The sequence below is a fragment of the Megalops cyprinoides genome, chromosome 9, assembly GCF_013368585.1.
Source record: "Megalops cyprinoides isolate fMegCyp1 chromosome 9, fMegCyp1.pri, whole genome shotgun sequence".
NCBI classification, from domain to species: Eukaryota; Metazoa; Chordata; class Actinopteri; order Elopiformes; family Megalopidae; genus Megalops; species Megalops cyprinoides.
In genome coordinates, this window is record NC_050591.1 from 15004462 (window position 1) to 15021994 (window position 17533).

A 17533-nucleotide genomic window follows, 5' to 3' on the forward strand; every position below is an offset into this window, starting at 1 on the left:
GAATCTCCTTGTCTCATCTTTAAAAGATTATCTCACACCTCCCATCGTGAATATGGAGAAGGACACTAGTATATCTGTGAACGTTTGTTATTTTTAGAAGAGGAATATAACTGAACCCCAAAAGACCCTGTAAGTATACTATAAGGTAATTAAGCACAGTCACCGCACGCGCGTATACACGCGCCCACACATACAATATTACTGACCTATATTCATTTTGCAGACTGCGCGTGATTACAGCAACCTTTATAATCAAGAACTATTTTTGGTGAAATAATTCGGTGTGTTCAGTTGCAGGTCACTGTGAACGTTTCTTGTATATGTTGCGTGCATTATTACGACTGATGTTACGCCAGGCGATGCAGTACACAAAAATGCAGACGCTTGTGCAACGTGTATCAAGTCTGCATAGCAACCAATTCTGCTAATTCCCTAAATGTAATCTTAGTCAACAATTCACATTATGCCTGGCTCTGCTTTGTTTTTCTGTTAGTTTCAATCGATATTTTTTCCTCGACGTGGGTCAGTTGTATTCAATAAACAAACGTCTATTTATTGTAGCGAGTGCGAGTTGAGAGTGGTAGCACTGATGCGTTCGGTTATCCCACGACCTGCTGGTCTATGACGTAATGAAGGTTTACAACATCTGGACGAATAGAGGCCCCATTCTTTTTAGTCTTGCGGCTTTCTAATTTGCTCATTTTCTGCCTCCCTGGCTTCCTTTCAGATTACACATTCGTTAATTATTCACGGTGACAGTGCGAGAAGCACGCTCATCTTCGACGGGGGCGTTTTCTCCCATTCAATATCATGAGCAATATTAACTAAGCTAAATTTGTTCATGTTCGTCATTACGGATTATTGGAAATTTGGTTTAGGCGTAAGTTTTTTTTTTGCTTGTGTTGTACTCCACCTCACTTGTAAATCGCTTTGGATAAAAGCGTCTATCAAATGAATAAACGTAAATGATTATTTTAACGAAAAATTCAGTGTTCATAAATAAACATCCTTGAATGCGAAAGTGCGTTCATGTCTTTAACAATCATTTCGTAGTCTATAAACATCTTTATAAGTATAGACCTTTTAGACCTATAAGGACCATTTTGTCCGTTTTGAACAGTAGCAAAGTATGATGGTGGTACTAATACTTGATCAATTCACAACAGTGTCCAGATACAACAATTACAACATGTAAACGTATTTGTAAGGGTCCGTCAAACTAGCACGGCGCAGGATGTAGCCTACCTTGTAGTTACGACACCCTTTGCTCATCAGTTAAATGCAAGATACTCTATAATGGGACACTGAAGTGCATCATTCTCTACCGGAAGAGTTGTATATGAACAATTTATTGTCTTAACACTAACTGAGACCTGTGAAAATGATTTACTGTGTAACTCAATAACACTCAGGCACCTTACTTATTTTAATTTTAGGATCAAATAAAGAAAAGCGTTAGGTACAGCACTGTCCTACTTAATCTGAACATCAAGGTAATTCACAGGGTGACATACTGTGATCAACAAATCAACATAAACTTCCCTTAATCATCACTTCCCTTTTGAAAGGACAGCATGGAGCCGGCCAAGTTAATGACTTTACTCGTACCGTAAACTGATTTCCAAAGAAACGAACCTTGCATACTTCCCTTCCAACGAACACTTGCAATGGTTAGAAAACAGTAAATCTCACAAAAAAGTTCTCGTGCGGCAATGTGTGCGAAGTCAACGAAGCATCTTTTATATGTAAAGACGCAGATCACGTGTAATATTTAAAGACGGGAGCATCATAGAGAACTGCCTCAGCAAAAATGTACTTTCAGTGTATATGCCAAGACTTTGCTTAATCATAGTTTTCAACATATTGATTCCGTTTTACACTAGTTACATAAGCATTTAAATTATATTCTACTACATTAGATTAGATAGATCAAAATAATTTAATTGCCTTCTGCTGGTACCTCGCTGTTGTGAGAATTCTAGACTATTTTATTAAGTAGACAAATTAGCTCGGTGTTTTTGATAAAGCTAAATGCACTTAGCACTGTAGTGAATGCCTAATGTTGTCTGTCAGCATAAATTAATTCCACCTTTGGGCTTGTAGACTAGTTGTTCAGTTCGTGTGCCATTTTTGGTTGTCAGCCTTCACTCCACCAATCAAAATCACAGTTCCCTTCCAAAATGTACGAATAAAAAACAAAAGCAATAGTACTACTAATGATAATGATTATAATTATAATTATACTTAATTAATTGTTATTTCACTGTCACATTGTATTGTTCGTTATTATAAATACGACTGAGAGTTTCTCTTGCGAAACAGATGGTTAACATCCCCGGTGTCCCTCAAATAAGTGCTTCATATTCGAAGAGCTTTCGAAAGATTACATCTCTATTGCATTTTATAATACTGACTAATAATTATCGTGCTACTTCTAAAAATAGTATACTTGTACATAAAAGTAAGTGATAATGACGAATGCAGACTAATTACTGGCTCCTGGTGTAGTTTGTACAGGCTTCACACTCCCATGCTAAACTGCACTCTGCGGCAAACTGAAGAGAGCGGCAAGAGATCTGCAGACCAGCCCCAGAACACCAGCCTTCCGCTTCAACTGCTATAACAGAAGTGCCCTCTAGAGGGAGTAGAGAGCAATGTATCACACGCCAATCCGCATAGCGCCGGAGATGCCTAAGTTCACGTCCCCTTACAGCCATCAAAACGTGTTTTTCCGTTCAAGAAGCACACAAGTTACAGCTTAATGTTAGACATACTCACTGTTTTAGCTGCCACACATGGGACTAGTTCAGGAGTTAGATTAGGAATGCTCAAATTCTAGATCCTCTTACATTGGGGCCTGTAGGAGGTCAGAAGATATCTGTAATTAGGACGTTTACAGTAGCTTGTCATAATCAGAATTTTCTATGTGGCATAAGCTGTCCCAGTTTTCCAGTAACAATGTTTTCTTCGTATTGAGACAAATCTATCTGATGATGGGACGTAATCTACAGCTCTGGTTATATGAATTGATGTGTGAGTGTGGCTCTGTCAACCACATAATGGTTGTAGCTATAATGTGCATTCAATCATTGATGGATTTCAACCAGTCAAACCTTTTTGCTCTTTTCAAGTCGATTGGTTGTCATTGGTGGCTTGTGACACCCCTACCCTTAACAGCGTTCATGAAGACATACTCTCCTGTCACCTCTAAAACATACACCTTTCCTGCAATTTGTATGTGGGAGTTACAGCTCGCAGAAGAAAAAGATCAAAATGGCACCACACAGCTAATTTCCCATCATGGCTGACCCACACAAAAGAGCTGAACAGTATGTTCCTTAAGTTGCTGTGGTTTCCAGAATTGATTGGATTGATTTTTTTTTTCTGAACAAACTGCCAATTCCAATTTCAAATATGTACATGTGGAGCCACACAGGAACTTAGCAGGGTTAACCAAGAGAATTAAAAGCACATTAACAATAACAATCGATCCCTGCTTGCATATCCACCTATTCGACATGCAAACACCTTAAAGACTCTTCAAAATTCTCTGTTTCACCTTATAAAATTAAATAAAATTTCATATTATCATCATTTTCTGTGCTGCCAGTGTTAGCTGCTATGTGACCATTGTCATAGTGTATCAGTGCAGTATGAGGTGGCAGGGCACCAAGTGCTTGGACTGAATTGCACCTGCATAAATGGACAATATGTGAAATGGAACCTCTGTAAAGTCACCCTAGATGTGGTTGTCCACCTAGCGGATAAGTGAACAAAGTGTGCTGCTTATTGATTGGTCTTTTGTGCAGGGCGTGGTCTCATTAGAAATGCTGAGCATGTGGCAGGAGGAGGCACCCCTCTGCCTCGGTCAGTGGACCTTGGCATCCAGCTAATGGACTCACGTGTCACATGGGATTGGGTGCATTATGGCAGGTCTCCATTGTCCCTGTTATCCACAATCCATCCTCACATTCATCCTTTGCCTCACCAGCTGCAGGACTGCAGTTCTGGTGCAGCAGCTCGCAGTACGATCGTCAGGAATGTCACCCCCCCCAAGGCAACTGCTGTGGAGATGGAAGCAAACAAAATGGCTGCATTTTTGTATTGCAGATGACTCACAACAAGCATATATACAGTGTTATTACTGTGCTATTTACTGTCATACTTCAAGCATGTTGTCAGGAATTCCACAGCTTCCATGGAATTTTTCATCGCAAACTGCAGGGTTTAGTCTTTCTGTAGCCACTGTTTTCATTGGTTGCTTTAAAGGTTTTATGATTAAGCTAAGGGATAACGGTATTTATAATAAATGAATACAGAAACTCCAAGGCAGTGGTGTCAGATGCCTAAGGATTTTATGTTGCCCCTTAAGGCAGGAAGAGTCATTACAGTTTTTTTTTAAACAGGGGCTAAAGAAAGGTAAGATCTAGCATACTTGCTCTATGTCCCTTCTTGCCAAATTCAGCTGAAACTGTGACCACTGCCTCTGCAAACTCAATACTAATAACACTCAGTAGTTATAACAAACTGACAACCATTCAGATTAGACCTTGTACAGCGACCATAGTTTAGTCCAGTTTCTATGCAATGACCACAGGTCACTGCCTGTGCATTGACTTCAGTTTGGCCCTTGCAGCACCCAGCACAATGACCTCATCAATCCTCAGAGTGCCATAAGTGTCTTTACATGGAGTTAAGGTTGCTGTCAGTCCTGCCCTAGTCTCCTAGCCAAATTAATGAGCTCATTTGCTTATACAGCCTTGGGCACATTTCTAACTAATATATGCCTTAATAGCATATATGTGCATATATGTGTGCCTTAATGGTTTTAAATGAATCTGGTTTATTACCATTTTGTTGTTAGCAGGTGGGGAATAATTTTGTGTGTGCACTGACAGTGACTGTGTTTCTGTGCCTGAGAATGTTTTAATACATAGAAGATGCTCTGAAGAGAATGTGAGCTATTTGTGTAAGCTCTTGTTTGACTGAGCTGTGTGAGAAGTGTGCTGCACATTTGCATTGCTGTGGTGTGTTAGACGCAATCCACACATAATTGTAGCCTGTACTGTGGCTGTGTGTGGATTTGTGTGAGGAGCTTATACTTGGGTAAGTATCTACACAGTTGTGTGACAGAGTGTGTGAATGCAGTTTGGTGCAGTGTGTGTTTTATCTGTGTTTGTGTGTGTGTGTGTGTGTGTTTTCAATAGACTTGGGTGAGACAGTTAGTGAAAGTTATCTGGTGCAGTGTCTGTGTGTTTGTGTGGGTTATTGTATGTGTGTTTATATATTTGTCAGTCTGTTTAGATGTGCATGTGTCTGTGTGTGCATGTGTACAATGTTGTGCCTGTTTGTGTATTGCTGTGTTATTTGTGTGTGTGTGTGTGTGTGTGTGTGTGTGTGTGTGTGTGTGTGTGTGTGTGTGTGTGTGTGTGTGTGTGTGTGTGTGTGTGTGTGCATGTGTGTTTGTTAATCGCTGACACTCTAAAAGCAGGTGATGCTTCACTAAAGAGCACCTTGTCTTTACCTTATTGCAGTGACCTTGAGTTAGAGAAAAAAAAGAAAAAGACAGACAGGAAGAGGAGAGAGGGGTGGGGTGGGGGAAGGAACGGGGGAGGGAGGGATGTGCTGCAGTATGTGATGTCCTGCACCACTGACTCTCAGAGACATAAGAGCAGGGTCATTTGGACATGATCGGACATTGATTTTCAGTGACTAATGAGCCCGGCCATGAGTGACACAGTGTCCCTGCTTAGCCCTGAAAACAGAATACAGATATGGCCCCACAGGCATATCAGGAATAGTCATGCACATGGTCACTGGGTGGCGCATCATCCCCCTCTCAAGTTTAATCAGCCCTTTGATTTTTTTGTTTGTTTATTTTTCACACACATTAGCTCGGATATGCCTCTAAGATAAAGCTAAATCTGAGCCTGCCGTTAGCAAAATGATGGTGCTGTTAGTGAAGTTCTCACTACTAAAAGCCTGTTACAGAAACCAGCTTTATGACTGAAACCAAAGCTACGTCTTTCACTGTGGCCAGTGCTTCGTGGTCCCCCATTGGCGGAGGGCTGCCACCTTGTGACTGCGGCCTACTGACTTTTGCTGTCACTTCAAGAGCAGTTGGGAAGTCAGGGCGGAGAATTGCTGACGCGCCAGTGTTTAGATTTACTGATTGAATTTGGATTGTCGTGGGTTGATGGCTGCCTTTTATTTTCGATGTCGTGCCCCGGACTCCCCCCCCCCCCCCCCAACTGGAGCGGGAAAGTGCTGTGCTGGTAGAAATGCATATGTGTGCAGATGTCAGGAGGTGGGGAAGGAGGGATGACATTGACTCGCAGGGTGACTGGCATGGAGTGACTTTCCTTGCAGCTGACGCTGCGTAAACCTGGAGAGTGAGTGCAGTGTGTTCTTGTTTGATTGTGGTGTAATGCATTAGTGTGTGTGTGTGCGTGTGTGTGTGTGTGTGTGTGTGTGTGTGTCAGGGCTGGAGGCTGTGGGTTTGGCCTCCCTGTGCCCCCACCCCCAGCCTAAAACAGGTGCTGTTCTGCAGTACCATTGAAGGACACCTGCTTCTCTGAAAAGGAGGGGGGCCGGAAGGGGAACTGCAGCACAGTGCGCAGTGAGAGAGAGAGAGAGAGAGAGGGGGAGGGAAAGGAGGGTGGGGGGGGGTGGGGGGAGCTGGGATGGGATGGGGGTGTGTATGAGGAGCTCGCTGCTGTTACTGCAGTGGCCTGGGCCGATGGAGAATGATTGCAGCAGCAGTGGGAACTCGTCCAGAAATACAAAACTCCTGACTGCAGAGGGAGGAAATGGTGCAGAGCTCCACGCACTCCACACACACTCTGCAGGACTGCATTGTCACTGCTAGGGCAGACGAGGTTGGGCGTTTTGAGACAAGAGTGTGTGAGGATAATGAGAGCTCCTGCCCTCTGATAGATTCTTCAAACAGAGCCGATGTGCTTTCATATGCAAATAAGCACCTCCATTAGCACTTTGATTTAATTTTTTTTTTTTTTAAGTACAGAGAACTAAGAATAAATTTTGATGTGTTTCTAGCTCACCCCATCCCCCCTATACTCTACAGTGCTGTATTGGTAACTGAGTTATGTAATAACTTTGCAGCACTGAGTATCAGTCACTTCACTATACAGCATGGAGAGTGTGTCAGTCATTGTACATTACTTCTACACTCACTGTGTCAGTGTATTTTAGGAAAGCGTGTTGTTAAATGACGCTTGAACAGAGTGTGTGGGTATGTATGTTGTAAACTGCACATCTTGTCCCAGTAAGTCTCGTGAAGCGACAATAGCACAGGGACTGTCGATGAAGCAGCTACTGCACAGGGTGAGGGACTGAGTGAATGACACACTGTGATGGTGCTGTCCCTCAGGTACGCCCGCTTCCTCCATGGACGTACTGGTGACTCACCAGCTCAATGCGCTCAATGGCTCCCTGGTCAAGCTGTCCTGCACCTTCACGTCCTGCTACAAGGTGGACAACAGCAAGTTTGCCATGAATTGGACCTATCAGGAATCACTCAACGACACGTCAGAGATGATGGTGACCCTCTCTCGCCCACGCCCTCCTACTACCCATAAGTCCTCAGTGCTGTCTTTTCCCCACTTCCCCTCTTGCCTTCCGAATCTCTTATACGCTTCTGCCACCGTAGTTCTTTATCGTCTCAATGACTTCTTTTCTTTTTTCTTTCTGTCTTTAGTTTTTTTGTTTTCCTTTTTGGGGGGTTCATGTTCAGTTTGTAGTCATTTTTTCCTTTCATGGATTTATTTTTTTATTGAGGAAGAAAATAATGATGTAGAGGGTACAAAACACATACACGGACATTCTTGTGTAGATCTTCATGAATGTATAAGTAATCTTGCTCTTTACTTGATTTCATACAATGTTCTTTCTTCCTTTCTCATTTATGTATAAAATGCTTTCACAGACTGTGTACTCCTGTGTGTTTGCTTTGGCTGTCCTTTGAACTCTTCCTTCCACACCTTCTTTATGTCTTTTTATCTTTATTTCGGCCTTCCGCTCCTCACTGTTCTCCCCCTCTCCTTCTCAGTTCATGACCTACAAACACCGGATAACTCCGCTGCGGACGGAGAGATTTCAGGACCGGGTGATGTTTGCCGGGAACCTGGACAAGAACGACGTGTCCGTCACCATCTCCGACGTGCAGCTCTCCGACGAGGGGATCTATAACTGCTACGTGCGCAATCCCCCCGACCGCCAGCAGGGGCACGGGATCATCAAACTCGTCGTCCTCACAGAACGTAAGGGCATCAAAGGGAACGGGGCAGGGTAATATGAGAGTCAGGCAACGCGGGACCTTAACTGCTTTATTCAACCGATCAATCGGGTACTCAAATCGAATCAGAGATGTTCATTCCCTTTTCTTTCAGTTGCTGAGCAAAGATTCACAGCGCAATATAAAATGCATTTAGTCTCAGCTGCTGAGACTGAAGTGGCCTAAGCAGTTCTGAAATGGCCAACTGCATCAGATTGGCCAGATAATAAGTTAAGCTACTTAAGCTAATGGAAGGAGCAATATGTTGTTGGCTGTGAGCCTTTGTGAGTTTTGTGAGTGAGCAGGTAAAAAAAAAGACTGTCCATAATCCACATTGTCCTAAATTGCTTTGCGAGCCGCTGTGGTCCTGACAGCCTGGCAGTCATCATCTGTCTTCATACCTCCGGTGTGCCTCAGCTTTCACGAGCCATTCGTCTGCTGCGGCCTTGAGGGCTGTGTCACGCGCCTCCTCTTGCACCCCCCCCCGTCCGCTGCCGGGGCCCGGAGCTGATGACTCAGCAGAATCCCGCGTTTGCTTATTGATGGGTGCGCCGCGCTCGCTCGCCCTGGCTCCCCGTGGCTCCCGCCGCAGCGTTGGCGGCTTTAAATCAGCTCGGGAGCTTGCCGCTCACTCGCTCTCGCACCGAGCAAGGCGTCCGCCGTTAAAACGGGGCCTGATTAAATGACAGTTTAATATCGAGGAGCTCGGTTTGATTAAGGCTATGAGTTACAGCCGGGCCTTGGCACACTAAATCTAGTTTTCTCACACATTTCTACACGTTTATAATCTCTGCCCTCCTCTCTCTTTCTCTCCCTCCTTCTCAACCTATTACCCTTGTTCATTTGATCTCATCCCACCTCCCTTGCCATTTGACATCTTGTGTTCCCTCAAATAATAAAAAAATCCTCTTTTCATGTTGTCCTGGGACTTACACATCGGTCTGTCTTTGATCATGTCCATCATCCACCTCTCTCTCTGCCTCATTCAACTTTGACCTTTGATGTTTGGCGGGCCTCCCCATGGCCCCACTCTGGTCCCTCTGGTCCCGTGTGCGCAGTGCCCCCGCCACGGGACTCCACCATCGCGGTGGCCATCGGGGCTTCGGTGGGGGGCGTGCTGGCCGTGCTCATCCTCTCCATGGTGGTGGTGAAGTGCGTGCGGCGGAAGCGGAAGCAGGAGCTCATCTCTGACGAGCAGAAGATCGAGGAGGAGGGCAAGACTGATGGGGAAGGAGGCGCCGAGGAGGGCACCAAGTAAGGACCGCTCCTTCTGTCTATCTCTCTCTGTCTCTCCGTTTGTCTGTTTCCCTCAGTCTTTCTTTCTCCCCTCTCCTTATATACTCTCCCTTCTGCCTGTTTATTTCTCTCTCACATACACCTTCTCCTTCTCTTTCTCTCTCCTTTTCTATATTCTTGTTGTCTTTCTTTCTAACCCCATATCCCATCAATAACTGTCTCCTGCCTTCTCCCTCTCGCCCTCTGTCTGGTTCTCCCTTTTCACACTCTGCCTATCTCGCCCTCTGTCCTCCTCATTCATTTCCACACTATCCATATCCATGTATCCGTCTCCTCTTCTCCATTTGCCGTCTCTGCCCCTGGTCTCACATTGTGTTCGACCTCCTATCTCTGCTTGCCCACTAAAATGCCTTCAAACAGACACTTCGAGGGATTCACAGGCCTCGCACACAGCACAGGCAATTACACATTCTAGTTAATAGTTAATAGAATATGCTATAAAAGATAAATGAATTTTCAGTTGACCTTTCTGGCAAAACAACAAAGAAACAAAATTTAAAAAATAAAACAGGATAAAGAGTTATGACATTGGTTAGAGTCTAAGAGTCCTCTCCACTCTTTGGAGTCACAGACTGATACTGACACTGTATATGGTGTCACATGGTTGCAAATATTGCTGCCCCGTTGTTTACTTCAAGCTGCAGAGGCAGGGCCACGCAGACGTCATCTTTGTAGCGCTCTCTCAAGGCCTTGTCATTCTCGAATTACGAATGTTCCCACAGTGAACACACCCACCCTTCTGGAGTAAGTGCGTCAATCACAGCATCCTCCATGATCAGCAGAGCCCTCTGAGAGCTGCAGCCTCTGCTGGTCACCTTGTGCTCTTGGTTGGTAAACTGCAGACATGTCATGATAGACCGGCATCTACTGCTAGTCTACTCTCAGCTTTATGTTAACACACCTGTAAGCTACAAGCTTAACTTTATTACACTTGTACATGTTCTTATCAGGTGCTCAGACATCTTTTTCCATTTTAAACTTTGCTGTTCTACAATGGTGGTTGGATATCCAGCTGCAAGTTATGCCTCAATGATGTTTTTTTCTTGTTTTTGTTTTATTTTATTTCTTTTTTTGTATGTGTGTATGTGTGTGCGTGTGTTGTAACTGAACCAGGCAACTATAATCAGACTGCATGGTCCCAGGAGGCCCAAGATTTGGTGGAGGCCCTTCCCCTCTTGCTGGTAAACAGACTCGCTCCTGGTGTTCTTTAGTGGTTATGTGACACCGGTACCTTGTGTAAATTGACCCTCTGCTTGCCTCCCTCCCTCCCTCCCTCTGAAAACCTCTAAACTTTCATGGGTCTTTCTTTTCCTGCCATCCAATGTGCTCCAGCAGCCCCTAGTAATCCCTGTGTCTCCAATAGGATGGATTCACCATCAGTCAATACCACTGGACCAATCAGAATGAACCCTTTTCATACCTTTTTCCTGAGAAGAGCCAATTAATTTTTAGGTGCTCCTCTTCTCACAGTCAAAACTAAATCACCTCCATCTGTGATCTACTGCCATTTCTTTCAACCTGAGTGCAGGAATGCTAATGTCAGCACCTCTGAGGTCCGCATATGTATGTAAGTGGCAGCATGCAGATATTCATTGGGTATCAAATGCATGGATCTATAATTTGACTTTACTAGTCAACCCAGTAAACACATGACATTCCCACAAGGCTGCTGTGATGCTATTATGACTACTACACAGCAGTGTTGTGAGAAGGTTACCTGCTGTCTGTGTTTGCTGGGAAAATCAGCATTGTGAAGTGATTTTTTTTTCAATGATATGAGGAGAGGCCTCCTGCCTTTGTTTTAACATCCCCTGTAATCTGAATGATGCTAACTGTTGTGATACTGTTCCTTGCTTGTGAGCCAGGAGTTCCATTTTTAGCCTAGCTGGTTGGATCGTTGTGGTGTTGTCCGTGTTACAGTGTGTTTGTGCGTGTGTGTGTGCGTGCGCGTGTGTGTGTGTGTGTGTGTGTGTGTGTGTGTGTGTGTGTGTGTGTATATAAGTCTGTGCAAACCACACTATTTTCTCAGCCTCTTCTCTCAAGTGCCTGAATGCTTTGGGGGTTCACTCAGTATTAATTGTAATGGAACAAAGTGTTCCTGCTCTCTGAAGCCATTATATAAAAGCTTTGCATTTGAAGCTTTAACTGAAATTGGCAGTTAGTCAGATGATATTGCTTCACATAATCAATGTGGCCATTTTCAGCCACATTTTTGCTGGTATCAAATTGAGAAGTGACCATGGGAACTATACAGAAACACAATCCACCTGCAAGGGCCCTTCTCAACATCTTTGCTTCTCTTTGCCAGTTAAAGTTTAGTCATGTATTTTCATGATGGACCAGTCATACATAAAGGAGGAAATGGCAAGATGCGATGAACAGGAATATTTCCATACCCAAACGGAATACATTAGCAGAGTGAAAAATGACTCATAATTTTTAAATTACTCTGCTAAGGTGCTTTTCAGGAGTTCACAATATGCAGGATTTTGCAATGTTCACAATATTTGCCGGGTATATATTACAGAACAGAATTTGTTAAAATATAATAAAAATTTGGAAAAAAAACACTTATAAAATGTGTTTGGTAGATGTACCATTCACATACACATGGGGTCAGTACACATAACCACAAGTTATTGGTAAATGCTTGGTATTTCCAACCAAATACTTTCCCTGGTTAATAACCATTCTATATGTCTTAAAACACCATTAAAAGCAATGCAGAAAAGAAAAGGAAAACAATGTGAATGTATATCTTATCTGACCCAATCTGGTGGCCTCAGCCAGCACATACTCATCTCTCTATTCTGAGACGTTGAAATGTGGCAAAGAGTCTTCTAATTTTCAATATGACTAACTCCATTACATAACCTTGTAATATGCAGCAATGTAGTTCAATACACCAACAAAGTTCCGTTCTCTGTGCACCATCCCCACCTCAAACATTTTCCCAAAAGATGAACAATTCTTAACACTTCAACAAAAGATTTTTTGAGTCAATAAATTAAAGTAAATATTTCTAAAGCCATGCTCTTAAGAGTTCTCCCTCACCAATTTTTTTTTTCCTCTGTTTTCTGATTCAGCTAATGTCTTAAAACACTCTCCACAGCTCAAGCAAAACCAAACAGAAGAGACTTCAAAAAGTTGACTAGTCTAAAATCTTGTCATAACCAGTTTAACTAATTTATTTGACTGGATTCAAGACACGGTTCACATTGACCAACATCATGCTGGACAGAGGCAAAATTCCCAAATACAAGTAAATAAACAAACAGATATTGAAAATCGGAGAGTCAGTGGAGCCATTATGGCTCATTGACAATTACCTGCCTGGGCTTTAAACACATGTACTGCTTTTACCAGCAAGTCGTAAAGCCTAACGTCACACAAGCGTTCTGCAGTTCGGCATTACTGTGGGCACTGAGTCCGAGCTTGCTAATGGCCTAACTATTGCTAATGATCGCCATAAGCTGTGTTCACTTGAGAAGAGCACTGCAAGTGTCAACAGCGAGAGGCATCAGTCAATGGCAGCTTTAAGCTGGGTTCTTCACTCAGTTGTCTGAGCAGAGAAGCAGCAGCTGTGTCTCTACCATCCCATCTAATCCTGCGCCTGGCTCAGAGCTTGGAGCTCACTGACTTCCCTGTTGGTACTGTGTGTATCGTTCTGTTCTGTGGTTCCTCTCAGTGGTGTGTTGTATTGTTTCACTTGTTGATGTTGACTTGGTTATCGGGTTATAGCAGTTCACACTGATGTCAGTGGCTGTATTACTCTTTCCCACTTTCTCTTTTTTCCTCAGACATGTATATTCCTTGCCTGAAGACACATATTAAACCTTGCTTGAATCATCGTCCTGTGACTGAACCCCCCACCCCATCCCCCCACCTGGCTCCGCCCCGCCACAGGATGTTTCAGCACCCCCTTCTCAGTCACTACCTGTAGACATCTTGGCTCTTCCCCTCCCAGTTGCAAACCGCAGCTGAGAGAAAGAAAACAACTGAAGCCATTCGGTGCAACACAAGGTTTCAAGCTGCATCCTTTCTCCCCGCAGACTCATGTTGGACTGGGACTTTGGGGTCGTTAGGGGTTAAACAAGGAATGTTGGTATTATTACTTTTTAAGAACTCGCTCTTCTTTTCTCTCTAACCTGTTCCACCCACATTTGTCTGTCTTGTTTCTCTCTCCCAGTGATTGCCACAAGCATTTGCCTCCCCAGACTAACAGACAATGTGAAGGAAAATGTTCTGTTGAAGGGAGCATCCAAAAAGAACTCACAGAAACATATTGCTGCCTTAGTTTTCTTTATTAGAAATGGGTGCGAATTCCACTTTGGTGAGCAAATGTGTGGGCATGGCTATCAATCCCATATCTACATCCATCTTCTGTCTCTTTCTCTCAGATTCCTAATGTTCCTCTTCTCTTTCCTGTGCTGACCATTCTGGTGTGGGGTCAAAGGGCCATTCTCTCTGACAGCTAGTGTAAGTGATTGTGTGTAGGTGTGCCTGAATGAGACATTAGCATTTATGGTGGCGTGTTTTTTAGCCCCGGTGTAGCTGGTTTGAGAATGGTTTGATTGCGCCGGATGCATACTGACATTTCGTGTGTGTGGAAGTGCTGCTTTCTTATGCAGGTTTTTATGTGTAGGTTGTAAGCTCTGTGACTGTGTGTGAGTGGTAGGTGTGATCGCGTAGCGTGTGGGACTGTCTCTGATGTGCCCGAGTGTCTGGGTCTTGTCTGAATGTGTCAGACTTACTCCCTGAGCAGAGCTGCCAGGGTTAGCCACATTACCTGTGCTCTGAACCCAGGTTTACAATATCACTGGTTCCTTTACTTGCATCGCTTGCATACACATGTTGTAGCCAAACATTAGCATTTTGAATATTGTTATTAGTGTCATACATTAGCATGCGATGAAACAGAAGTATTCTTTTAACACACAATGGCAGGCACACCTCTGTCCAATTAGGATTCCATGTATTTTTGCTGGAGTATGAGGGAATTGGTAAAGCGTTGATCTTTTAGAATATGCTCAGGCCTGATCAGAAAATCCAACTTTTCCCCTTAGCTTACACCCCTCCTCACATTCACCTAGTCTCACACGCACTAACACAACACACACACACACAAAAACACACACACATACACACACCACACACACGCACACGCACATGCACACGCACACACGCATACACACACACGCATACACACACACACGCGCACACACACACACACACACACAGACACACTCTACCAATCTACCAAACAATACACTTCGTACACATAAATTCACATACTGCACACACTTTCAGGGAGACAAAAAAAAGACAAAAATTGATTTATACAAATATATTTCTACTTTTTAAGGGATAAAAAAACCAAACAAGTAATTTATAGGTTGTCATTTCTATTGTTTAGTACTGTCTTAACTACTAACTGTTTTTTGAATGTACGAGGCTTTTAACCTCTGCGCACTTTCTTCTGAAGCATAAACTGTATGCTGTGGCAGTAAATTGGGAGTAGTATTGCAGGCATAGCATTGACACAGACGTTGTGTCAATGCTATCGATTGTGTTGGATGCACAGCGACTGCAGTGCACTTCATTGCTGAATGGGTGTGACCAATGTGACTCAATCAGCTTTTTGGCCTACCTTGTAAATAGCCAATGACCACCCAGCATCTACTGCCAGGTATTTTTCTAATGCGTAACAGAGTAAAACTTTCTGGGGCTTAAATGATTGACAGGCGGGTCCGACATGCGTTTTGGGTTAGTCTTCAAGGACACCTAGGGTTGGTCTCTGGAATAACTGAACCCAGGGAAAAACTTGGTTGGCCATGTAAGCTATAGGTTTAATTGGTTTATGCTTGGCATGTCTGGCCACCCACGTGTTTTTCTTGGGTTTAATCATCAAATACTCTATTTCCAGAGAGCTTGACATTTATTTCATGCTCCAGTTAGTGTGTCTATGTAATTAATCAGTGTAATTGATAATAAATGAAACGATAAAGTAAGGTATCTGTTTTTCAGAGAGCTTCCCTAGATAGCCTTGAATGGTCTGAGTAAGTTGTTTAACTTTTGCACTGAGTAAAACAGGGGCTTGTCGCATAACAAGAAAATGAGTGTTGAGTAAAAGAGGCACAGATTGACTTTAACAATTGATAACAAACATGCACACATGCACACACGTGCACACACACACACACACACACACACACACACACACACAGCCAAATTCTATGTTCAGTAATAGGCAAAGTAAAACTGTTTTTCAGTTATTGGTATATAATAGATATGTAGAGAGTGTACTGGTGATATGTGATAAATGACTGTGTGGTTGTGTGGGTGTGGAGCGGAGTGTGAATTTGCTCCTCTGTCACCCTGCACTGGTGAGGCCTAAAGCCAGGGCCCACGGTGACTTTAGGTGCCCAGTATTGCCCTGTCAGACCTGGGGACAGACTGCAAATTGCTTGCCTGTCAGCTGCTGAGCTCAGTACTTCTCACTCAGTGTCCTTCCCTGTGAAGTAGGCTGCCTTTGCATTACTTGCTGCCAAAGGTCATTTTTTTCCCCTCTCTCTTCTTTATATTGACTCTGTAATTTCATTTGACTATTCACTATCCCTTTTTTTTTCTTTCTGTGGGTCATTTTTGTAGTATCTTATATTCTGATCTTTGTGACACTACCTGGTATATTACTGATTATGTTTCTTTATTTTATTGTTGTTGTGTTTTGTGTTGACTTTGTGATTGCTGTTGTATTTTTTTCTTTGCCTGTGTTTTGTTTTGGGGATTGAGGGGGGTAGGAGTATCTGAGAAAGTCATTACACTAATGCCCGAGGGTACATCTCCAGTACCAGCAGGGGGAGATGAGGGAGGTTATACGTCACCCTGTAATTAACAGCTAATTTTCACACAAATTGATTAAACATGCACTTTTTTACTGAACAATTTACCAAGAGATTTTTAGCTATCTGTCTTGAAACATGTTTGTTGAGGTTCATCCCTGTCTGATAGGGCTTTTATTATGACATCACCACCCCGAGTTAGGAACAGCATACGGTGACCTGGGTCATTTGGCCTAACAGTCGTAACACTCTTGTCGGTCCATACATGGAGGGAAAGATGAAGTGTCTCCCAGCAGAGAAATCTAATCCTGGGGAAAAAACTGGCCAGGAAATCAGGACTGCTTGGGGCTGGAATGAGATTGGAATAGACAGTATACACCTGGGAACAGTGTTCAACTCCACCATCCTGCTCCAGGGTGCATTGTTGGATATGGAGTGAGCGGAGGGCATTTAAACCCATCTAATATTAAGTCTCTCCGTACGCCCCAGATTGACTAGCACAATCGTATACATTTTGACGCTGAGCTGACTCTGGATTGCAGTAGCTGGGTAATGGAAGTACACTGTGGAGTCTATGGAGATACAGCCAGTAAATGAAAGCTCCTTAAAAAAGCTTCCTCAGGGAGATGTTGCTTAATGTAACAGGGACAGAATATTTCCCCAGTCACACTCTTTGTTTTTTCCTCTTTCTTCCACTAAGAGATTGGACAGTGGATTCTTCAAAGCACTTTAAATGGCAGAGCAGAACTGACCCAATGAAATAAGGCCAGCACCAGAACTTCAGCTCTCGAAGGTTTAAATGCAGAGACGCTGTGGAGGGGGTGTGGCCAAACTAACTTGGCCTCGTCTCCTGTGAATATTTATTCTGAGGTTTAGTTCACCCTGGGTGTGGCATGTGGGTGCCATGTCATTACTGAGACCGACAGTCTAATCAGGGTCAATGACCCTATTGGGTACTAAAGGAACCTTTCTATTATCTTGTTATTAAGACCTTAGGGAAAACAACAGGGTGATTTTATCTCTTGTCCAGGTAAAGGATGCATTTCTTGACTCATCTAAAAGAGATATAATGCACATTCTTATAAAACAGGAGTGAAGCCTG

The 17533-nt window shown here is 43.4% G+C and overlaps 1 protein-coding gene across 1 annotated transcript; it reads left to right on the forward strand.

Moving 5' to 3' along the window:
• Positions 1 to 110: 110 nt before the first annotated feature.
• On the forward strand, positions 111 to 14736 carry scn2b (sodium channel, voltage-gated, type II, beta). Its single transcript, XM_036535951.1, has 5 exons — positions 111 to 129; positions 7391 to 7560; positions 8069 to 8279; positions 9352 to 9547; positions 13390 to 14736. Exons 2-5 carry the CDS (start codon positions 7408 to 7410, stop codon positions 13421 to 13423), a joined length of 594 nt encoding a protein of 197 aa, XP_036391844.1. The 5' UTR covers positions 111 to 129; positions 7391 to 7407; the 3' UTR covers positions 13424 to 14736.
• Positions 14737 to 17533: the final 2797 nt, after the last annotated feature.